Source organism: Pseudopipra pipra, chromosome 2 (assembly GCF_036250125.1).
Source record: "Pseudopipra pipra isolate bDixPip1 chromosome 2, bDixPip1.hap1, whole genome shotgun sequence".
NCBI lineage: Eukaryota > Metazoa > Chordata > Aves > Passeriformes > Pipridae > Pseudopipra > Pseudopipra pipra.
The window spans coordinates 30,909,582-30,933,983 of NC_087550.1; the positions used below are offsets into that span (position 1 = coordinate 30,909,582).

At 44.9% G+C, this 24,402-nt stretch overlaps 2 protein-coding genes across 11 annotated transcripts in view; one reads left to right on the top strand and one right to left on the bottom strand.

The window, feature by feature from the left end:
• MYO7A (myosin VIIA) overlaps positions 1-3,422 on the top strand; it is a 105,202-nt gene extending 101,780 nt beyond the window's left edge. For all 7 annotated transcript variants that reach the window (XM_064644838.1, XM_064644839.1, XM_064644842.1 and 4 more), the window contains 2 exons: positions 241-360; positions 1,064-3,422. In XM_064644838.1, coding sequence (XP_064500908.1) covers positions 241-360; positions 1,064-1,153 — 210 coding nt within the window. In that variant the 3' untranslated portion in view covers positions 1,154-3,422. The remainder of the gene's footprint in view (positions 1-240; positions 361-1,063) is intronic.
• Positions 3,423-4,489: 1,067 nt separating this feature from the next.
• The window catches only part of GDPD4 (glycerophosphodiester phosphodiesterase domain containing 4), a 38,725-nt gene continuing 18,812 nt past the window's right edge, over positions 4,490-24,402 (bottom strand). For 2 of the 4 annotated variants that reach the window (XM_064644846.1, XM_064644845.1), the window contains exons 5-16: positions 20,346-20,405; positions 18,498-18,596; positions 16,156-16,249; positions 14,448-14,593; positions 13,877-13,959; positions 12,861-13,011; positions 11,959-12,183; positions 10,989-11,146; positions 8,864-9,011; positions 7,671-7,753; positions 6,008-6,090; positions 4,490-5,525 (exon numbers count right to left, since the gene is read on the bottom strand). In XM_064644846.1, the coding sequence (XP_064500916.1) occupies positions 5,494-5,525; positions 6,008-6,090; positions 7,671-7,753; positions 8,864-9,011; positions 10,989-11,146; positions 11,959-12,183; positions 12,861-13,011; positions 13,877-13,959; positions 14,448-14,593; positions 16,156-16,249; positions 18,498-18,596; positions 20,346-20,405 (1,362 nt within the window). In that variant the 3' untranslated portion in view covers positions 4,490-5,493. The other 2 variants (XM_064644847.1, XM_064644848.1) reach the window with 2 other exon arrangements.

Below are 24,402 nucleotides of genomic sequence, written 5' to 3' on the forward strand. Positions count from 1 at the left end.
CTGGAGTAAATGAGATCCTTCCACCATCTTCATGGTCATTCTACTATGGCAATCCTTCACAAGCACTGGAGGATCCAGAGTCTTGCATCTCACTGCCATCCCCATGAGTCTCATCACATCCTTGGTAGACATCCTTGGTCTGCTTTGATGGAAAGTGAACAGGGACATGAGAAGTCCCCACAGCCCTTCATGAAAGTTGAGGCTCTCGCATGTTGAGTGTCAGTTTTGTGTTCCCGCCAGGATATCCTCATCACTCACCCCTTCACCAAGATCTCCAACTGGAGCAGTGGCAACACGTACTTCCATATAACCATTGGCAACTTGGTGAGAGGAAGCAAGCTGCTCTGTGAGACCTCCCTGGTAAGGAGTGTTAAAGATTAGACCAAATCCTGACTGGCAGCAGACTGTGCCTTAGGGACTCTCTGGGCTGAAAATGGTCTCTCAGAAGAGCACGTAATTGGGTTTTTTTTCTTCTGGACTGCTCAATGAATCAGGGCTCTCATTTGGTTCATCTTCCAGTGTACGAGCAAGCCTGATGTGCTCAGGGTGTTGCCATGTCAGGAGCATAGGGGACAGTCCCTGCCACTGGCCTTGAAAAAAAACATTAAAGCTGATGTGGGCTCAAGGGGTACTCTTGAGCCCTTTTACCAAGATCCTCTGCCCAACTTGTCCCTTGTAATAGTCACAGCAACAAACCTCCTCTTAGAGTATCTTAAAACAAAAGTATGAAGGATAAAAATTCCTACTGAATTAATTGTTATTAATCTGAGGCATTCAGTATTTTGTTAGCCATTTGAAAATCCATGTCTCATCCAAAGTTCCCTATGTCCTTAGCCTCAGCAGCATGCTGGGACAGTGAGTTCCTCTATCTTGATGCTGCAAATTATGTTTGGACAGTGTTTCTTGTGGTAGTGACATTTCACCCAAAAAGAATGGTAGAACAAGTCAAAATGTACTTGAAAACTTGAAAGTCAACAACTGGTAGCCAGTGTATTCAGGAGGGACAAGCCAGAGACTGTAACTGTGCTCTAAAGGCAGGTAACATCTTCTCTCTCTTCCTCAGGGGTACAAGATGGATGATCTTTTGACCTCGTACATCAGCCAGATGCTAACAGCCATGAGCAAACAGAGGAGTGCAAAGGGTAGCAAGTGAACTGCAAGAAGCCACTGGCAGGTGGCCATGGCGCTAATTCACCAGCTGAGGGCTGTGGGATACCCGTGCAGCTGGGGGAGAACCTTTGCCTCTCAGATGTGGAAGATGAGCCGAACACCATCAGGAAGTTCCCTGGACTCTGACCTTGAGGGCTCTGATCCCACCTCCCTTTCCAGCGAAGATGACTATCTCTGACCTCCCATTCTCCTTCTTCTCCCTGCATCCCGACTCCATCTTACATCTCAAAGATTTCCAGGGGACACCACCGCTCTCAGAGAGTGACTGAGCAAAAACACTCCAGGGTTTGCCTGAACCCAATGGTTGGCATCCCAAAGGCTCTTGGAAGAGGATTTGTGTGTGTTTGTGTGTGTGTGTGTGGCTTGCTTTGTTTTTGTTTGGTTTTCTTCTTAAATATGAGAGCTATTAGGATGCTAACAGATTTTTGGTAAGGTTCTGGGAACTTCAGGTTTGAAGAGGAATAACAGAGCCCTGCTCCATGCTGGAAAGATGTCAAATGAACACTGCAGGGCTTGGTTTTTTTGTCATTACAAAAGAATATGTTGTGTTCTTAAGAAGGACAGAAAGAAAAAGCAGGCTGGGAGGAGCACATTTTAACTAGGAATCAGAATAAATAAACTACTGATTGAACAGGCTAGAATATTAAAGTGCTGTCTGTGCAATGCTGGAAATATTTAAAGAACAAATGTTAAAGTTTTGTTTCTTCTTCTATTTATTTTTTAAAATATTAAAAAGGAAAAAAAATAATCCATTTTGTGCCGGTATCTGGATTCTGCCTCGGGGCTGAGAGCGACCTGCAGAACAGTCCCTCGCCCAGGGATTCCCCAAGAGCCATAACTGCCAGCGGCTGAGTAAGGCGCATCTTTCCCAGCTTAAGGGCTCAGCTGGAAGTGAAGTTTGGAAGATGAATTATCTCCTTTTGCCCCCTATGCCCAGAAAAATTAACCCTAGGAGGACTTCTACTGCAAGCTTCAATATGGATATAAGGGTTTTGAAGACCCCAAGTTTGGAAGACTGAGGCCAAGCCTATGTTGAACTGTAATTCAAACATGAACTTGGTCATTGGGTTTGTAACAGCTGATGATTTTATTGTGCTTTTGTGTGTGTTGCTGTATAAAACAGCTCTTTATGAGTCCCAGCTGAACCTGAACCAGAAGGGCAGACCCTTCTTTTCTGTGGGCTTTTCTCCATCTTTAATTGGCTGTACTAAGCTGCTGGCTCTTTGTCCCGTCTTCCACCCAACACCACGCAGTGCAGACCAGCCTGTTTTGGAGCAGAGATGGGACCTGCTGGCAGAGAGGAGGCTGAACCCACGTTGTGTCTGGGAGGATGCAGGGGAAGAAGCCTGGGGGTGCCTTTCCAAAATACAGGCTTCAAAGGAGCATGTGGCTGGGTGTAGGGTATCAGGAGAGGTGACAATTGTCCACCAAGATCTGGTGCTGGTGTCACTATCACTGAGTGGATCTCAGTAGATGTGGGAGACCTGTCTTGGTCCTGTCCATTGGGCTGAGTTTGACTGCTTTCACAGAAGTCCATCTTGTGGGGACATGTTCTGTTAAGCTCTGCTGGGCTCAGCTCTCTAACACCATGGTGTGCTAGGCAGAACTGGCAGCGCTGCCTACCAGCCCTCAAAGACTGTGACATCCACCTGGGATGCAGCACTGACTTAGGACCTTGGTTGCTCCATCAAAGTGAATAAGATGCTATATGGAGACATTCACCAGCCAGACAGGGCTGCTAAGAGATCCCCTTCCTCCACCATCCCCTACCCAAGGCACGCTGGTAATGGGAGCATGGTTACACCAGCCAAGGCTACACTGGGAGCCAAGCTGCCTTCTTACCATACATCTCTGATGTTTCTCCCCCTTCCTCAGCTGTCCCTGGGATCCCACCTGTCCTGATGCACCCATCTGCACCCATCATTACCACCACTATCATTGCTCTTTGTGAGTCTCCAGCCATCCCTGCCTCCCACATCACACACAGCAGATGATGCATCACAGCAGTGCTTTCCAGAGCTTTCCTGGCTCATCTTTCCACTGACACCACCCTCATCCCTCCACTTATAGCTCTGGTGGCCTCCCGTGCACTCCACCATTTTGGGGGATGCCAGGACTCTGTATATGTGTGCCTGTGTGTCATATGTATTAGCATCTGCTGGCATCTTTGTATTCACACCAAGCAATGTAAGATGAAAAACATATGTCCAAGTGAAATACTCTAATTAAAAAGCATCAAGTGGCTTTTGGGAGGCTGTCCTGCACTGTGTGGTTTTGGTGGCATCTCCACAGGGAAAGGTGGGCTCAAGGCTCCTGGATTCTTCTTGTGGACAAGACTTTTCTTTGCTAAGTGGAACTCCTGGTGAACATATCAAGGAGCAAACCATCAGTGTGCCTGGACTGGAAACTCGTTGAAATCTTTTATTTTGGGGTAAAAACCACTGAATCCTGGGGAGTCTCCATTGCTTACCATCTGTGAAAACGGTGGATCTTCCATCTAGTTTTGACCTGAATCACTGGATGTAGGAAGTGATGGGTGAAAAGTTTGTGTGTGGGAGTCAGACTACCAGCCACGTGCCTAACAAGGTTGCCAGACCCTGCTAGCTGTGAAGCAACAAAAATAGGAGCTATGACAGTGCAAGGCATTAAAGGAGATCAGGTCTAATAGGCCAGGCTCTGCCTGGGCAAGGCTGGTGAGGATGAGGAAGGTGAGTACAGGGAATTACCACTGCATAATGGCCAAGCAGCATCTGGATACATGGATCAAAGTGCATTGAGGTGGCTTTTCCCAATACATATTAAAAGCAGCAGTTGAGGGACCACAGCCAAGTCCCTCACTTGAACACCAAGGGACAGGCTGAGGAACCCACGATGCACACCACAATCAACCCACACTCCCCCCCTCCTGTTTTTGCTGCTGACATACCTCCACATAAGTGGTATCCACAAAAAGTTATGAACCAGCTATGCATGCAGGGCATGGGGAATGGGATTTAACACCATCCTTTCTCCATGCTTCATAGATCTGTAGCTGCTCTACAATAACCCATCAGCCCTTTATCCCTTTTCCAAAGGCGGATGCTTCTTTTTTGCTTTTCTAGCCTCCAAAATACTCCAAAATACTCCAAAATTGCAACTTGGAAAGGTTTGAGTGCTTCTCAGCACAGATAACTCTGAAACCTAATGCTTCCCTGTCACAATTCGCTTGTGATAACTTTATTTAACAAAAGGCTCATGTGTGAGAAATTGTCTATAGCCTGAATCCAGTAAAGACTACTATTTTCTTTCCCAGTTTGCCAAAATAAGAACAGAACAGGACAGGAGAGCTAAAATGTATTTAAAACAGCACTTGCAATTTACAAAAAATGTATCCTTATTATCTGTTCAAGTAGAAAGTTATGGCTTAAACCTGAGAGATGCTTACATCCCCCTTACAGAGCAGGGCATGGACCCCCCTCCCCACTGTGTGGCAGCAGCCCCTAGGAGAAATGAAAATCCAAATAAATCCTGGGGTGTTGTACAGGTATACAGGCCTTCCCAAAGGAAAATCAAACAGGACACTTGGTGGGACCAGTTCACACGCAGCTCAATCTTTCTGAACAAAAGTGGTGTGTCATAGTCTCAGTAGCTACCTGGCCAAGGCACCAAGAAGTCCTTCAGCCCCCATGGGAAAGTTATGCCCTCACCCACAGCCAAGGGGAAGGGACTATCCTTGTTAGGGTCTATGGCAGGGCCAGAGTGAGGAAAAGGAAAACCAAAGCTGCCCCTGCCTGCATTACACAAAGGTACAGATCCTATTGACCCAGGCAGCAGCACCTGACCATCGTGGTGGGGCGAGTGTGCTCTTGGGGGAGGAGGAGACCTGCAAGGAGGGAGAGAGGGAGGGAGGTAGTGTGTGGAGAAGAGGCCGATCTGATAGGAGAAACCTGAGCAGCTGTGAATGAGGAGAACTGCAGGATGCTCAGATGTTTGCAGCATGTGTTAAACACAGCTGTGGAAACGAAGGCTTACACATGGCAGGAATGATTGCCCTATGGGACGCCAGTGGTCTCAGGGGTAAATAGTGGCTCCCATGTAGTTGCTGCATCTCACCATGGCGCACAGTTTCTTCATGGCTGCAGCTCCATCTGTGCTCTCCTACACCCCAGGGATCCCTGCCAGGCACAGGAATCTGAGAAAAGCTGTAGGAGAGGCAGGCTGGTGCTCATCTCCAGCAGAGGCACGAAGGCAAATGGTTCCTCCTCATCAGGTAGATCTGAGCCCCCCACAGCTGGTCTACCCAGTCTCATTAGGATGTCAGGTCCACGTCTCCTCTCTGCCACGTCAGGCCAGGACGGCAGGCATGTCACTGAGCTCTGGAAAAAGGAACACAATGAGCTACCAATACAACTGCATTTGCTTTGACAGCCATCGTGAGCAAATAGAACCTGGCTGAAAATGCGTGCAGCCCAGGTTGGGTCATTTTGCCTGGATGATAGCTCCATGAGTGCAGAAACATGGTGCATTGGAGAGTCCTCAGCCAATCCCACCCTGCCTTGCAGAACCAGGAATGCTCAGTGCCTCCAGGGTCTCTTTTCACAGCTGCACAGAGCAATGAGTATTGGTGGGGACATCTGGAGGTGTATGCCCCAACCACTGCTTGAAGCAGGACCAGTTGCATTGAGCTGCTCAGGGATTTGAACATGGAATCCTGCCACCTACATCTGAGGCTGAGATAACCCAGAATGCATCCTTCATCATAGTATGGACACCTATCACCAACCCAACCACCAGGATGCCAGTGCCCCCACAGAGACCACCCTGTGCAGGATGCAACTGCTTTCCTTGCCCTGCTCACCTGTCCTGAACTTGTTGTAGGTGCCGCTCTCTAGCACTGGGTTACTCTCCTGGGCACAGCACAAGAAATTCCGCTCTCGCCACCTGCATGGGGAAAAGCACCTGGGTCAGGCCGCTGCTCACTGTGGTTTTCCTCACAGATCCCTGCTGTGGTGGACACCATTTTCCTACTCTGTGAGTGCAGGTATTTTGGGATTTTCTCATGTCCTTACCGAGAAAGGCCCCAGTGCACGACTGATGTCTAAGCATCCACACTTCATGTGTGCAACAACATTTTGAAGGCAACTTTGTGACTAAACTCTGTTTTCTCAGCAAGATTTAAGAGCTCAAAAGCCCCAGAAATGTTTGCAGCCATTGGCTGTTAAACAGCCAGGGAAATTTAAAAGTCATGATTTTGGTGTGTTCATAAACTTGACAAAGGAGACCATGCAGGGCACTGAGGCACTGCTGATGGCCCTTCTGTCCCAGCAGGGTTGGGAATGCCCTTGCTGCAAGGCTAGCAAGCCTTGTTGGTTGGACCAGAAGCATCCACGGGGCCTGGGAAATGCACACATAACATGAACACAAGCCTGGAGGAGACAGGCATGGGAAGGTCTAATAGTGGTGTTGATGTTTTACAGGGGTGATTGTAAGCCAACGTGCAGCCTTGAAAACAAGGTGAAAGCTGCTAAAGCAAGACCTGAGGAGAACAGAGCAGTGTAAGAGAGGAAGGAAGGGAGGGAGCCACTTTGCCTTGGGAAGGGAAAAGCCTGGATGCCCAACAAACATGCCTGTAGAGCTGCTAGTTCATCACTTTGTGAAACAGCTACTAATTCATTTCTTCATCATCCAGAGCAATATTAGCACTCCAACATTTTCCTGTGTCAAAGCAAGTCACAGTTAACAGCAATCCAGATGGCTCACGCAGGAGCTTCCCAAACCTTTTGCTTGCTGTCACCTGGAGCACAGTTGTGCTGCCAGCACCCTGCAAAAAAGGCTCACCTGGACTGTCTGCTCTGATCCTTCCACCCACCCACAGCCAGCTAGCTGAAGAGCTGAGCCCAGCACATCCTGCTTTCCTTGGGCACTACTGGGATGAGAGCATAGGCACATTTCTTGTACAACTGTGGCAGAGCAGAACATCCAGCAGGACAACATGACCTGCTGGAGTGAGCCTGTTCCATGAACCCCAGACTTCCTGATATTTTTGACAGAGTGGAAGGAAACAAAATGAGGTGTGCGTGACACAGATATTTTCATCTGGGAGGATGGACTTCCTCAGGGGCTCTGGCATATGCAGACAGAGAGACATGGAGCACTCAAATATTAACAGAGAGAGCTTTCCTTGCAAATCAGTCCAATGAAATATTGTCTAACTAGTAATAATAATCAGCTCCTTTTTCAGTCCATCAGCTTTGATAACTGGTTCATGTTGCTACCACAAATCCACCACTTCTCCACTGAATCCTGAGGGTGAACAATGCCTGAGATACCAAAATGGAAAGGGAAAATGAGAGCAAGCAGGAGAAGCAGAGAGGTTTGGAGGGACCTTCAGGGCTTTCTCCCATTTCCAGAAGGGAAAGCTAATGTTCTCAAGAGTAGTTTTAACTCTTCAGGTCACCTGAAAGCATCGCTCCTTACCTCCACCTAGAGCAAAAGATCAGTTTAGGATGGTCAGTACTTACCAGTGCAGAGCAAAGATGAGTGAGATGAGGAGCAGAGAGGTCAGATCTGTCAGGATCCACATGATGTTGTACTGCTGTGGAGTCTGGAAGAAAACAACAGAGGTTGTGTTCCAGCACCAAGGACCATAAGATATGCAAAAGAAAGTTATTCAAGCTTTTTCTGCTGCTCAAATATGGCCATTCAGCTGATTGGTTTGCATGTGCAGTAACACCTCTTGGGTGATCAAAGCATTTTGTGGCATTTTGAAGTGGCCACTCACCACTGGATGTTGGTGCCAAATCATCATTCTTCATAAAAGCAGATCTATTGTGTGGCCAAGAAGATGGTACTATATCACAGTGAATATAACAGGGACCTCTTGTTTGTACAGGCAGGCCCTGTACGTCTCTCTGTTTCCCCCCAACAGTAACATCAACTGGTGACATCTCAATTTCTCTGGCAAAACTGCCCTTTCCTGAACTCCACAGAGGATCTGGGGTGGCTCCTGCTCTAAGTCTAAGAGCATCTGAAGATTCATCCTTGGACTGGACCTCCACTCAACCTTAGAGTGGACTGAAACGGTGCAGTTCTCTGGATGGGAGCATTGTAAAATCTACTTCAGGAGTGCGAAGCCAGTTGTTCAAAGTCCTTAGGCTGCAGGGACTCTGGTGAGACCACTGGCCCAGGGGCTTCCTAGTCCTTCAGGTTGCCCAAGGCAAAATAACAAATATAAAAATTATGTGAAAATTCCTCCCAGCAAAGAAGGATTAATTCTATGGTTGTTTTCCTTGGACTTGTGGAACAAGACCAAGTTTGAGAAGGGCATTGGGAAGCCCTGGGAAATGAGAAACTTCTGACATCAAGAAGGTGCTTCAAAAGCTTAGAAATGGAAATGCTCATGCATTTGTGCCCTCAAAGGCCCTTCCCTTCTCCCTGCACAAGTCTCAATATCACTTCTTCCCTTTTCTCAAGGCCTAAGGTGCAAATCCTAACAAGTAGGGTGCTTCTACCAGAGCCAGAAGAAAAAGGTATAGTAATACTTGTAGTGGATCAGAGGTTCCAGTTAAGCCAGGTTTCAACTCAGGTCTTTCTCATGCAAAGGGTCCTTAAAGGATGCTTTATCCGTGTATCAGCTGGCCCACAGTCTCCAAAGGTAGCCATGAACATCCCAACCCTACTTCCCACTCCCAGGACAGAGAAGAGTTTCACTTACCATGAGGAAGAGTGGCTGGCTCAGATTCTTCAGCAAGTGGACAGCATTGGTGGTCACAGAGTGTGCCCCCGAGCACCATGCCAGGGAGAAAAGCCATGGCTCATTGACCACATAGAGGTTGGTCGTGATGTTTGCCTCGGCGTATTTCCTTTAAAAGACCAGAAGGCGACAACCTTCGTTAAGCAAGGAGGTTACTACTTCTTTCGGGCTTACTCAAGGAGATTCAAGAAGATGATGGGAAATCGTTGTAATTTTCTATAGGAAATGCTTACTTTAGGACCTAGATAAGGAACATAAAGGAAAGCCAACCAGCCAATAATTAATCATTAACAATTGGTTGATACAAAATAGCTGAATTGCTGTAAACAAATGTAAACAAATGCAGATAAAATGCCCAAAAGGCCAAAACTTTCTAACCCTTCTGCCATATGAATCAATGTAATGATGTGTTTTTACAGGAGGTTGTAGCCAGGTTGGTGTTGGTCTCATCTTCTAAGTAACAAGCAATACAGGAAATGGCCTCAAGCTTCACCAGGGAAGGTTTAGATTAGATATCAGGAAAAATTTCTTCGTGGAAAGGGTTAGCAAGCATTCTAATGGGCTGCCCAGGGAAGTGGTGAAATCATCATCATTACTTAAAAAAATGTGTATATGTTGCAGCTGGGGACATGGTTTAGTGGTGGGTTTGGCAATGCTGGGATAATTGGTGGCCTCGATGATCTTAGAGGTCTTTTAAATCTAAAGGATTCTGTTATTCTGTAATCTCCCCATAGTGTGTTCAAAACCACCTTGAAGCTGCCACTCAAGTTTGTTATGTTTGCTGCATGAACTCATAATTTCTCAAGTTCTTATAAGCTATTGAAACTTAATATGTAAGTTCATTCTTACTATAATGGTAAAGTAACGTATCATCAATACCAGCATTCATAAATCTAGCTAGGCTCTACCCAGGGTTTACCCAAATGGATCTACCTAGGATTTTTTTCAGCCTTTCAGCCTGGAAAAGAGAAGGCTCTGAGGAGACCTCAGAACAGCCCTCTAGTACCTAAAGGGGCTACAGGAGAGCTGGAAAGGGACTTTTGGCAAGGGCATGGAGTAACAAGACAAGGGAGAATGGCTTTAAGCTGAAGGAGAGGAGGTTTAGATCAGACTTTAGGAAGAAATTCTTGACTGTGAGGGTGGTGAAACACTGGAACAGGTTGTCCAGAGAGGTTCTGGAAACCTCCATCCCCGGAGGTGTTCAAGGCCAGGCTGGATGGGGCTCTGAGTAACTTGGTCTAGTGGAAGGTGTCCCTGCTCATGGCAAGGGAGTTGGAACCAGATGATTAAGGTCCCTTCCAACCCAAACCATTACATGATTCTATGGTTTCACATCCTGTGACAATTATAACTGAGAAAACATGAACTTTACTCTGATCCAAAGGATTAGAGTAATGAAGATTCTTTTTCATTCCAACTTGTTTTTCAATGGGTCTGTGCATTGGAAAGAGAAAAAAAGTCCTATTTAGAAAAGGAGAGCTGGACAGGTAAAGCTGGGGGTTTTCTGGTGATTTCTGGTGGTTTTTTCCCATGTGAGATAAACATTTTGGAAACTCCTGCAATGAATGTAGAGCCTTCAATTGTAGAAATGATATTTTCAGTGTGTCACATACAACAGAGTACTGGTATTAACGGAGACAAGAAATGACATCTCCAAAACACCAGCAACAAGAGGGTGATGGTCTCTCACCACAGCATTCTGCACTCACACTGACTGATGTTTGTGGAAGAGCCATGGGAGATTGAACAGGTGTTCATTCTCCACGATTCAGTGTTGGCGGGACTGAGGATGGCTTGAACAGAAAGACAAGAAATTAAGAGACTGATCCTGATCAGAGATCTGATCCTCAGATCCTGGTCAATATGGAATTGAGGGCAAGAGGAATAATTACATATGCCACCTCTTAGTCAACAGTAGAAGTCTGTCACCCCTAAAATACACCAGAGATGGCCACTCGATCTAAAGGACCGCTTCACAAAATTCTATAGATTCTGGAACCAGTCACTGGAGGGAGACATTTCCCCATGCATGAGGTAAACATAGTCCAGCTGCAGTCCAAAGACAGTAGTTGGGCCTGAAACCTACCGAATATCTTCAGCGGACATATCAGTGTAGACCAGATTGAGTTTGACAATGTTGTTCTTTAAGAGGTCTTCAACTGGTGCCTTACTGCCCATCGTGTGCTGAAACCCAGGAGCAACAGATTGAACAAAGGACCTCATGTTGTTATTCAGCCATAGGACCTGCAGGCAACAGGAGGAACCAGTGAACTCTCAGCAGAAGAATTCATGCCCCTAATATTCCCTACTGTAAAGATAACATCTTAAGGGGCTTAACCCAGCCTATCAAACGACATGTTTCTCCCAGTGATCAAAGAACATTTGGATGCAGGGTTAAAACTTGCAAGATATTTTCATCAAGAAATAAATATCCAGTATTCCTTGCTTATCAACTGGTAATCAGTGAGTACGTTTCACACAGCCCAACAAAAGATGCGGTGTTGGAAATGAATGAAAGGACAGCTTTGGTTTATGAAAAGGCAACAGAAAATATTCTGTTTTTTCATTCTTCCAGCATGGAAGAAGAATTCTTCAGCAGATACAGATCAGCGTAACTCCCCGGACATCAAAGGGTGTGTAACCCGATTCACATGAGTTTAGCATTCATTCACTGCCAGAAGGAGGAAGGCAATAAAGGCTCCCAATTCAAATTCTGTATTTTAATTTAAGCCAGAACTTTTTATGCAATATATAAAACAAGCATGGGTAGCAGGGAGTAGACTGACAATTATTACAATTATGAAAGGGTGCTGTTTGGGAGCTATATACCAGCATCAGCTGGTATATAAACTGCCATATTTCCTTTTGCTGTCTGGAGAGTTAAACCATTTTGTACCTGATGAGGAGCTAACAGCAGGAATATACTCCAAATAATGCCTTTTAAAACAAGAGAAATGCAAGGGGCCAACTTTATGCAGGTGAAATCATGCAGGGTATGACCCCAAAATCCCCATTTGGAGACCAAGAAAAAGAGATATGGAGTGAGGTCACCCTACCAGATGGGGTCTAATCCCTGACTCCTTGAGAATGACTTCCAGGGTTCTGCTGATCCACAAGTTCCTGTAAGGATGTTTGTCTGGAGGGCGGTAGAGATCAAATATCACAAGTTTATTGTGACTGTCTGCAAGGTGCAAGAAATCACTTAGCTTGTAAATGGACTGATTGATTGCCTGGTTTTGATCTGCCTTTGACAGTGAGCCCATGAATGGAAATGGTTTGTCCTAGAAATAAAGAGATACCAGAAAAAAAGGAAATCAATCAGGCAGTTTGCTCTGGGATTCAGCTGTATGTAAAAACCTCATATTTCTAAGAGGGAAAAGGTTTGATATCGGTCCTCAACAGGTGGGGATATTTTATTTTGCTTATCTCTTCTACATAAGAAATGGAGGAAATCAACCCAGGCTGTGAGGACACTGCTTCTGGGACCTGAATTGCATAGCTCACAGATAGCTCTACTGTGCTTCTCTGTCCCACCTTGCTAGCTCTGAATATTATGCACAGCACATTGCACAAGTAGCTCTTTTCTTCTCCCCTCAGCCCATGAATTCTGCTGCTACCATGATAAGGTGACACCAGAACACCGACCAGCCAATTGCTGTAGGTCTCCTAAGCCTAAAGGCCAACTGGAAAAAGCAGACAGACCCAAACTGAAGGATTTCTACTGACTTCTCTGAGTTTTGGCTCAAACAGTAATCCCTCCTCTAACACTGATGCTGTTAAGTAATAGGCATCTGGTGTCTCTTCTACATCCAGCTGGCGATAGTCGTAGAATCATAGAATCGTTTGGATTGGAAAAGACCTTTAGAGCTCATCCAGTCCAACGTTTTCAACTGGATCAGGCTGCTCAGAGCCCAATCCAACCTGACCTTGAATGTTTCTAGCCCTTTATGACACTTACCTTAAGGAACCATGTTCCAGCATTCAACTTCTGCAGGGTATCCCAGGAGAATAACGCAGCATTTTGATCAGTGTCATTAGGGTAGACCTCTTTGATGTTAGTTGTCCTCTTCAAGGTGGTGTCATGCATGAGGAAAGGAACCCCATCATAGCTGTTGAAGAGCAAGAGTTCAGGTCACCTGGGATGCAGCTTCGTTCACAGCATGAGCAGACTCATTCCAGGTCAGAAGAATATGTGAGCCACCGTGAATGCAGCAGTATGGCCTCCCTCAGTGCAGAGGGTGCGATGGGGAGGAAGGCTGAGGATCAAAACACCAGTTTATTTCCAGCTTAAATACTGCTAGGGGACCTGTCTGTGCCTCAGTTCCTTAGGAGCAACATGGAGATGGTGACCTTTGGGCTTTGTGGCAGCCAACCCCCACAAAAAATCGATAGTGACTCATGGTTGAAATCTCTTTTTGCTGACATCAAAGTGTTTCTATGGTTTTCAGAGGACTGAAATCTAAGTAGACAGTGATGGAAATGCAAAATTTTCTCTTATAGAAAGATCTAGATAGGTACAGCATCTAAGTGTCAGTGTTTTTCCCATTCAGCATCTGGAAACTGCTCATCATGCACAGAGTGTTAGCAGTTCATGACAATGAGTCCACCAAACAAAGGCAATCAAAGATCTAATAATTAGGACAATGCTGTCACAAGTCTGAACACAATTTTCTGTTGGTTTGTAGACCTGATACAACCCTCACTGTGACCTGGAAGTCAGACTAGAGTAGGGATTTGTCTTTATACTCTGTCAAGTATGTAAAGCATACTGTAGAAATAATGATTGCTAAATCAATAGCTGCAGCTTATTGACTTGCCTGAGAACAACCATGCCCTACAGCCCTGCCATCACATGCCAACTGAAGGGCCCTGTCTCAGCCATCAGTAAAACCTAACTGCCTGGAGCTGCCTATCTCCAAAGAAAACTCTTAGAAGAAGCAGCATGTTCTGTGAGATGCAATGTTTTCCCCTCACCTAATGGTGACATCTGTCTCAAGACCATCCCCACCATGCTCAATTGTCTTCTGAAATGACATCTCAGTGTTTTCTGGTGCTAGCTGAAAAAAAAAAGTGCGTGAGCGGATCATTTTCAAACACACTCTGGAGGACTCTGTAAGTACTTTCTGTCTTTTTGTAACACCTCTGCTTTTTATTAAGGGAGCATCATTATATTGTTAATCTACTGTTTGTTTTCTTCACTTTAGCCAAACCCATCTTGTCGTAGAATCATAGAATGGTTTGGGTTGGAAGGGACCTTGAATATCATCCCATTCCAACCCCCATCATGGGCAGAGACACCTCCCACTAAACCAGGTTGCTCAGGGCCCCACCAAGCCTGGCCATGTCCCTCAGGAACAGCATTATTCTTGTAAACAAACCCATGCAGTGAGTGATGCCTTTGGCATGCAGTCCCAACCAGACATGTCTCCCCTTCCACCCTCCACAGATTTCATGGGGGAAATAAAACCCAAACAACAGAAGATGATGACGAAGGTATCAAGACACAGGAGGAAGAAATTACAAAAAATAACTTCTCCAGACCTACCATTGGTGCTCCACGGTGTCCAATGAGGGCTGGCTTTGGTCCAAGTGTTCCCATCTCTCTGATGCAAGGAGAGTACATCCCCAGAGGTATCAAGAAAAGAAAGAGAAGGATAGCCAGGTATGGACCAATAATTATCACCTGAATAACTGAAAGAATTTGAAGGAGGAAGGCTAGAGTTAATACACAAGGTAACATATGAGTGTGCCTCGCAACTTGACTTTTAATACAACCCTGCAGCTAAATGGCTATTTGTCCCATCCCTTTTTCCATCCCTTCTTCCCCTAGCTTTCACTTTCTCTCCAAACAATGCAAACCAGGAAAACAAACTGGTCAAAGCAAGGACACAGGCTAAGTCAGGACCACAGGTTTTATGCTTTAATTACATCTCACTATGCCTTACAGCAAGACATGGCCTTAATTTCTTTATCTTTAGAGGTGGTGCAATAAAATATCCTCCATCTCTAGAAAAACAATACTCAACAGAAGGACGCTAATTCTTTTCTTGCTCAGATAAGAACAAGCACCATTTTGAAGTTTCATTCATGCTGAAGAAGAGGAGGAACATTTCTTCTTCAACTATGTTACATCTCCTTATGGTAAATACTTCCCTGGTTTATTCACATTGTTGTTAGTGACCTCCTGTGTGTGACCTGGAGAATCCTACAGACTCTAAGATCATGGATATTGTACCTCAGAAACTCGCCAATTCATTACCTATGGTCTTCTCTGGAGTCTGTTAACACATTGCCCAAGAGTCCCAGAGACCCTTCACTTCAGGAACCAAAACAATTCCTCCAAGAAACAAGCACCTATGCACCAACATGTCTTTCTTGAATGGGTACCACCACCCCTCTGCACCTTGTGCCAGTGGCTCTGAAGGAATCTGACCTTGCACTATGATGATGATTGAGCTAGGAGTACATCAGGCATGATGCTACGTAATGTCTAGGATCCCTGCATATTGTCCCCAGCTGTAGTTCAATAATAAAAATACTGGACTGGAAAAAATTCTTTCACCAGTCCATTATGTCTGTGATTTTTATTGCAAATAACATCTGCAGATGGGTATCACGTAGACAGTTTTGGCTATATGGAAAGACAAGATCAGAGAAAAACAGCCAGTCCCAGAGTCAGGCTTTTCTGCAGTTGTTTCTGGCATCTGGCTTTGTCCTTACAACATATGGTCATACTTCCTAGAGGTAGACAGGAGCTTCCCATAACACTAGGAATTGATCAAAAAGCTCTTTCCCCTATCTCAGCTGGCTTCTCCTGAGATATGCTAATCTGAATTGGTTTGACTGACTGGACTGGAGATCCCTTCTGACACAGCTAAGCTGTGTAGAGCAACCAAAAATCAGCCAAGAGAGCTGCCACTGGCTGCTTTCTCCTGCAGAGGGCTAAACAGATTTTCACACATCACTCAGAACATGGCTGCTTCTGCTAATCTCCTCTGTCTAAAGACAGGTCACTGCCTCGGTATAGGGCAAAACTGTGCAAGGGGGTATGCAAACCATTAACGCACTGGGACAGAAACAGGACAGTGCACAGCCCAAGCCCCCGCCCTGCTCATTTCCCTGGAATATGCAGAATTTAAAAGTCTCCTCCAGATGGAGAGCAGGTGTGGGAGGAAAGGGCTCCTGAACACCTCTTTTCCCATGCTGATATACATCTGTTGTCATACAGGGAGCAGGAAGCAGAGCTGCTCTACCTTTCTTATCTGCTCTGATGGCATGAAGAGCCACGGGCCAGGACAGGAGGACCATGATGGCGATGGCCCCTATGTGGAGATAGGGAGCTGTGATCTGGCAAGGAGAGAAAAGCATTTTAGTCAAAGGATGAACTGTGGAGACACGTGGAAACAAACCCCAGCACAGTTACAGCCCTACACCTGGATGGGCTCCTGCTGCAGATACCAGCAGTTCAACCACTCTCTCACACCTGTGTTGGATCCACCAAATACTCAGAATTTGGAGGAGAGACTCTGGCCCTGGCCAGGCCAGAGGGGAGTGCTCCTTAGGCTGAGGAATGCTTCTTACTGCTTTCCTTTCTTCTAAGACAGCTGAAGGGGACACAACTATCCCCATCCATGAGGACATGATTGCCATTACTGTTGTGCCATAATCTGTGAACATCTTCCAGTTTAACCCAATCTAAACTAGTCCAATCAAATCTCATCCAGGTAATAGTTATCTCCACACCACACTGCAGTTAAATTGTTAAACTGATGTCAACAAACTTGAGTGATAAACTGTGGTATTTACATTCATATGAAACTAACTATTGTACCATAAGAGAAGCAGATATATTATATAGTCACTAGATTTGATTTCTTTACCTCTAAAGATAAAACAAGAAGATCATAAGCTAAGGATCACTTCTGTGGTTATCATGAATGCATAAATAGAGTTGGAAACCAAGCAGAAATAGTTTTTGTACAGACTGAATGGTTGTTGGTATGACACTTTTCATAAAACTAGGCATATCTGAGCAAGAAACCAGTCCCTCATTTTCTCATGCTCATCAGATCCCTGTAGTGAAAGTTCCAGCTAGAACTGAAAGCTATTAAGGTATGTGCTAGGGAAAAAAACTATCTAGATGCAAGTCTTTCCTCTTGCTTAGTCCTGATGCTGATTCTCTAAGCTGGAAAGGTTGGAAAAAAGCATCAGTCATTGAGACATGTTATTGCATGTGATACTGTCTGCCTCAGACACTTGATACCAATAGCTCTGAACCAGAAGCAGGATTCAATTGCACAAACAGAGGTGCCATCTGAGATGTCCGGAATACGTGAGATAGATTTGCAGGGCTAATGGATATGACACAGCATCTACAAGAGTTTCATGTCCTTTGGGAACAGCAGTTGGAGGCCATCTCAAAGGGCATGGACACCTGAAATAAACAGCATTTGTGAGGAACCCAAAGGCTCTTATGTCTCCTCCTCATCCACATCCCCCGGTGTCTGTCAGCGGGAGGAGAAGCTGATGGTTTCTCATGACCTTTGCCACTGCGTAGACCAATGGTTAGCAAACTCTATAGAGCAGGAATGTGCAATTAACCACACCCTACAAACATCACATCTTTGGTTCCTCTTCCAGTCCATTTGCATAGCTCTTCCAGCCTTCACAAGCACTAAGCCCCACAGGGAGAGGTAACAGACCCAAATAACATGGAATCGTAGAATTGTAGAGTGGTTTGGATTCTGCAAAGCAGCTGTATAGTCAAAGGCTATGTACTTCTTCCTTCTGAATACAAGTGGGGACCTGAATGCTCAGATACTGAACAGCACTGGGCAGCTCTTGCCTCCATCTTCAGATCTGGTGGGAGTTGCGGAGGCATCAACCAAGCACTCTGACCTCCTGCATCCAGCATGTTGTCCCACCTGACACCAGCACTCTCCACCTGCTCCCTAAAAGCTCAGTGCTGTCCTGCCCCAGGAGATGAAGCTCTTCTGAGTCACAAAAGACTGAAATTGTGCTAATGCTAAATCTGCTGTAGTGGCAGAACCTGATGAGGGAAAAAGCTCTTGCTCCAGCAACCCTACCAGCCAAAGGGGTCTGATTTACCTGCCCTGAACAGCTGAAATAGGGGGGGGAAAACCCAAAACAAAACAAAACAAAGCAAAAAACAAACAAACAACCCCTCCCACAAACAAACGACCAAAACAAAACAACCAAAACCAAAAACAACAACAATAAAAAAACAAAAACAAAACAAAAAACCAAACAAAAATACAGAAACCAAAAAACAAACAAACAAATAAATAAAAACCAACAACAACAACAAAACAAACAGAAAACAAACAACAAAAGGCTATAACTTCCCAAACTGAGACACATAGCTTGAAACTCAGCCTCAGGTCTTGGTTTCCTTTCTCCCAGTAGGAAATGTTAAGTCATAATAAAAGTTTACTCAGAACCACATACCCTGACAGGAAAACCCATGTGAAAAACACCCACCAGAATATCTCCTACAGAATATCTTCTATCAATTTTCACAAAATATTTCTATTCACACATTATTCTTTCAAACAGACCTCCCAACTCCTCTTACCTGGAATGACAGGCGGACAGTTTTCCAGTGATCTCCCCAGAGTACAGCTAATGCAAAGAGGCATGCGATAGAGAAGCCCATAACAAGAAACGTACCAATCTGGGGACACAAAGGAGTCATAAATCAGCTTCAGCATTTCTGCACAGGGTGTGCCATCCATCTGAGTCACAGGCTAATTTAAGCAGTTTGGTAAATTGTTTAGGATGCATGAGATTGACTTCCCCAGTTCAGAGAGATTCAATGGGACTAAAACTAGACCAACAATGCTATCATTGTTTTTTCTGTATGGCAAGACTGATCTCAATAGTTGGTTACCTAACTAAGCCAACCCTCAGGACTCCCTCTATAATCATTGGATAAAGAGGAATTTCCAGAGGTGATCCATTCCTGCTTGCAGTATGATGGAATATGCCTCTCTCAGTTGATATGGATGAAGCCTAGGTGACCAGCTTACATTAAATCCCTAACCTGCAGGTGGAATTCATCACTTCTAAGTCAGAAGTGACAAATTACATCCAAAAGGGACAGTAAAAAAAATTCCTTAAGCTATGAGCTGCTCTGCAACAGGCTTCAGCAACAGTAAACATTCCCATAATTAAGAGATGAGAGTTCACTTTTCAGTCAAAAAGGTGAGGAGGTATCTTATTCTAGTCTTCAGCTTCTTCTTTGGTTTGGTACCAGCACAGTGGCAATGGGAGGCCCTTCTTGGTACATCATCTATCTGCTGACAACTATGGGCAAGCAGAAATTATACCAAGGTACCAAGGCCCTACCATTCTTCAGAGGACCTTCTATGGATCAACACCTTAATAGTCTATCCCTAATCTCTTGCATCCAAGAATGCCTCTCATTCTTTTTTTTTTTTTTTTTACAAATTATTCTACATCTTTCTCGTTCTTCTGGAATCCTGTTTTCAATAGTAAAGATCCCTCAGCTTCTGTTACTTACATAAAGAAATACAGGATCAGTATCCACACATTCAGCTATTCCTTTCCACTGCAGGATTTGCAATCACATTACATTCTATCCTAGACTGCATGGATAGAGAAGCATTTCTTAAATGCCTTACATAGCCCCAAGAATTGCTTAAGGATGATGATTCCAACATGTAAGTTTACAGGAATAAATCTCTGAGGATTTATTTTTGTGCCTTCAAAACTCCAGGTGGCATTTCCCAAACCATAGAATAGAATTAGAGAATTAGAGAATTCTACTGTTTGGGTTGGAAGGGACCTTAAAGATCATCTAGCTCCAACCATGGCAGGGATGCCACCCACTAGATCAGATTGCTTAGGCCCCATCCAGCCTGGCCTTGAACACTTCCAGGGAACCATCCAAAGACCAAAAGGCATGAGGCACCAGGATGCCTCGGAAAAGCTGTATTTCTCTTCTGCATAGAGAGCAGACACTTTTTTCACTGTTGCTGGGGCCTGCTACAGAAAATCATGCTGTGCTTCTCCTGGAAACTTCACTTTTGACTTCATGTTACCATATGTAGATGATTCAAATATAGACATCTTCACCTGAATGAGTCACTGCAGGCACCTTTTAGAGTCAGTGGGGAAAAAAGGTTCTTTGAGTGTGATTCATCCCATCTTAATTTAGATGCCTATGACCAGCTGGATGAATTGCATCCTCAGAGGATTCATTTCCCTCCACTGAGTGAAAAAGGAATTTGAGTGATCAGCTCAGGTGGAGATATCATTCTTCTGGACATCTAAATCCTCATAAGATTAACCTCTTCCTTCTCTTCCATAGTATAAGAGGTTTTTCATGCAAAGAAATACCACAGACTTAATTAATTTAAAGTGCAGATTAGAGTTACCAGAAAGCCCTGACTCTCCCCACCTTGTGACTCCAGTGCAGGTACAGCTGCTGACCTTCTGCAAGCAAACACATCGCGAGGACCTGGGAAATCAAGAAGAAATTGTATGCATCCTGGGGGAAGATGATGACGTGTGTTCAGTGAGGTACTTCTGGAGTTATTTTTGCATTGGGAAGTTATTTTACACTAGGTCTTCCTGCACAATGTCAAAGCTGTTTGCAGGACAGGTGCATGCAGAGAAATGTTTATTGCTACAGTAAAAATGCTTCTGAAATGGCTAAGCACATGTCAAGGCTGCCCTGCAGCATCAAAGACTTTTTCATGGCTAACAAATAATTGGACAATTTGGGGTACTCACTTTCAATGATTTTTCTTTGTGAGTACAGACTACGAAAGAGGAATGATGTCCAGGGTCAACAGCTATTGTATAAACCAATACAGCACTAACCCTGATTATTTTCTGTGCATTGGTTGTGATTACAGGTATATCAACCATGAGAGAGAGGTCAGGGAATAAGAAATGCCTCCAAAGCAGCACAAAAATACAGAGCAGACAGCAAATGAGGCAATGCTCCCCCAGTAACCAGAGGGAATGCAAGAGACAGGCACACCTCAGATCCGAGAAAATTATCTTGGAGATTAAATTACTCCAGTTTTTGGTGGTTGGCATGATCCTTCCCTCTGATGGGAAGTTGGAGCCCTTGGGGAGGGTTCCTGTAACGCATAGTGCAAACCCCAGCCAAGACAGGGGACAACCCAAGATACCCTGAACACCAAGATGCCAAGGATGAGGTAAGTCAGCCCATGGCTTTGATGGAGTTCCTTCACATTGTTCCAGACCTAAGCAACCAATGTACTTGGACATGAATTTCACCAGGAGAAGCACTTTGCTACTGTGAAAATGCACAGGTCTATGTTCAGGAGTCTGAATGCCTGGGGCGAGCTTCCTGACCACTGTAAAGGATAATTTGGGGATCAGTATCACCAGATACCAGGGCTTAAAGAAAACTATCAGTTAGTAGACATCAGTGCTCCACCGAGGAGGATCATTTATGATGCAACTCACTCCAGACCTTAGGATAGTGGGATTGTATGAAAACAGGATGTACAGACTTAGGGGAAGAGGATCTTCTCTCCAGAAATGTAACTGCAAAGGAATGTAAGTTGTTTCCCACCCATCTACAAACACACTCTCTTTCCAGGATCATGCTGATTTGAAGGAAGATATAAGTCCAGGCTGGATGGGGCTTTGAGCAACCTGGTCTAATGGAAGGTGTTCCTGCTCATGATAGGGGGGTGGGAACTAGATAATCTTGAAGGTCCCTTCCAACCCAGACCATTTTATGATTCTATGATAAACTCAGCAATGAGTACAGATCAGCCTTTAAGTGATTCCCGACACACTGAGTTCCTTTAATGGAATCCTATACCCAGTATATGACGAGTAACAGTGGGAGCAGTTCGGAGAGAACTGAAATACTGCTAGAGATCTTAAGTTAGCCCTATTTAAATAAGCCATTTCAGGGGGGAAAAAATAAAGAAAAAAGACCCTTTGTTACTTTTCTGCAAGTAATGTTACACAAAGACCTGGTCCTTGCGTACAGTAAAAAGCCAAAAAGAATATTCTGAGTTGGAAGGGACCACAAAGATCATCGAAGTCCATATTCTGCCTCCGTATAGGATCACACCAAGAATCACATCATGTGCCTGAGAGCATTGTCCAGACACTTCTTGAACTCAGGGCACTCTGTCTGGCTTGGTGCTGAGACCACTTCCCTGGGGAGCCTGTTCCACTCTCTCAGTGATGAACCTTGCTGACGAATGGAGGCAGGCACTTAAACACTCGCCTCACCTGAAACAGCTGCTCACTCAGACGTTCACAAAAGCTGGATTCAGGACCTTACATTCCCTTTTTGGCAAAAATACAGCAACTCAGAACTTGTCTGGTACCTTAGTCTCTGAGGGATGGAAGTTTGAAGTCACTTTCTGGATTTCAGTATCAATTTGAGTTCTCTCAGTCTATGAATGGAGAGGCCACAACACATCTGAGCTCCTATACTTTGTACATTCACAAGTCACCTCCCCACCACCCTTAGAACAAACGTGGTTGAACTGCAAAGAGGAAAATGCTATCTGTTGGTGTTTGAAAGTCTGAAAAGATTTCTCTTCTCCGCTGAGCATGAACGGTTCTGTAATTAGACCCCTCAGCTTAACCTTTTAGCCCTAATGGGGATGAGAAAATTGTCTTGGGGAGTGAATGAACAATTGAATTAATTAAAATCGATTGTCTGAAAAAATGACGATGCATGTGGATGGAGACCATCTCTGCACAGACAGCTAGTGCTAGTTTGTGCAGCATTTTCTTCAGCCACTTGTGGCTGGTGGTCAGAAGCGTATATGCTTAGAGGTTCACAATAAGGTCATGGAAGCAGGTATCCAGGCTGCAGTTGGGTGCCATCATTAAGAAAAAGGGTATGGTGTTTACAAACAAAACCAGACCAGGCACTGGTTGCTATAAAATCTTTCTGCTCCAACAAAGGCATCAGGGTGCTCAGTTTTCAGATATGACAGGCTGCTCATGCAAAACACCACAAGAAAATATTGCCTAGGTGAAGGTCTCCAGTCCCTCCTGCAACAAGTGTGGGGATAGTCTCCATCCAACACTGTTCAACCAGAACCTGGAATATAATTCATTGTGGTAGCAACCTATTTGGCTATCAGTTATTTGAAACATATTAGAGCAATCCAGCTATCGTATAGTGCCCACACTGACAGATTTATTTAGAAGTGGAAGGGCTGAGTTACACTTACTAGCCTGTGAGGCTCCCAGTGTTTTGCTGGGTGGTCCATCAAAGCCTTCAGTGAAGGGAAAAGCTCTGCAAACAGTGGTGGAGGGGTGGATTCCTGGTAGAGTCCTTCTCTGAAAGAGCCCTGCTGCAACGAGCATTGTCCAGCCACAGCTGCTACAATACCCTTCATGCTTTGAGATAGTGGGAGCATAAATTATGGCAGCGATAACTTTCCTCGCTTCCCTTTCCTTCAAGACCTAATCCTATTCAAGGAACAGCCTCATGCCTCCCAATACCACCACTTAACATAGATGTATGCAGCAGTCTTGCCACATAAGACACGGTGGCACGGTGATGCAATCGATCAGGGCAAGTGCCCTTAGAAACACCAAACAGCTTTGGCTGGGTCACTTCGCGAAATCAAGGAGAAAATGGAACTTCACTGCAGAGGCTGTCCTCAGAGCAGAGGAATATCTTCAAGTGTTTCTCCTGTTGTCTGATACCATCCAGACTATTTGTATTCTTTCAGGTTTATCCATGCTCACCCTTCTGAGGAAGGCAAATGTTGTTAGCCTCATTAGACAGAACTGAGAGGCTTGAGAAGAGAAGGAGGATGTATCGACAAAATAAAGAGTGAGACCAGCACTGACACTAGTTTCACTTCATAACTTCCATCTTCCTTTCTGACTTTACTTTGCCAATCACCTGCCCTGACAGTTTGCGGTCATCACATTGACCCTGACAAAGACATGAAACTCCTCTAAGAAAGTCCACTGCTCAGACATTGGCCATTGTTTGGATCCAGACAGAACATGACCAGGCTGACACACCAGCCCCAGGGGTCTTCAGGCTACTCAAGCCCAGGAAATCATGTGAAGCCAGTTTCTAGTATGTGCTATGGGGGGTTGGTATGATCCAGAGGTTGACTCCAGATCCACAACCTGCTGAGGCACAATCTCAGATGCATCTCTGTGACATGATCATCTCTGGCAAAGCTCTGAGTTGCCCTAAGTAGCATTGTAACCATCAAACCACCCACACTATTCCATGGCCACTGGAAAAGCAGGTACGCTTTCCTAAATAATAATCCCTGAGCCCTAGAGCCACCAGAGTGTTACAATATCCTTGTAAGGAATTGTTCTTGTTTATCCTACTCAGAGCTCAGTTAGTCCACATCTTTTGTGATGTTATTGATTGCTGTGGGCATGGCCAAGCAGCTGTCCTATTTATCACTTTGGGGGGGTTATTGCTAGCACTAGAATAAAACCACTATTTACTTGTACATCAGTAG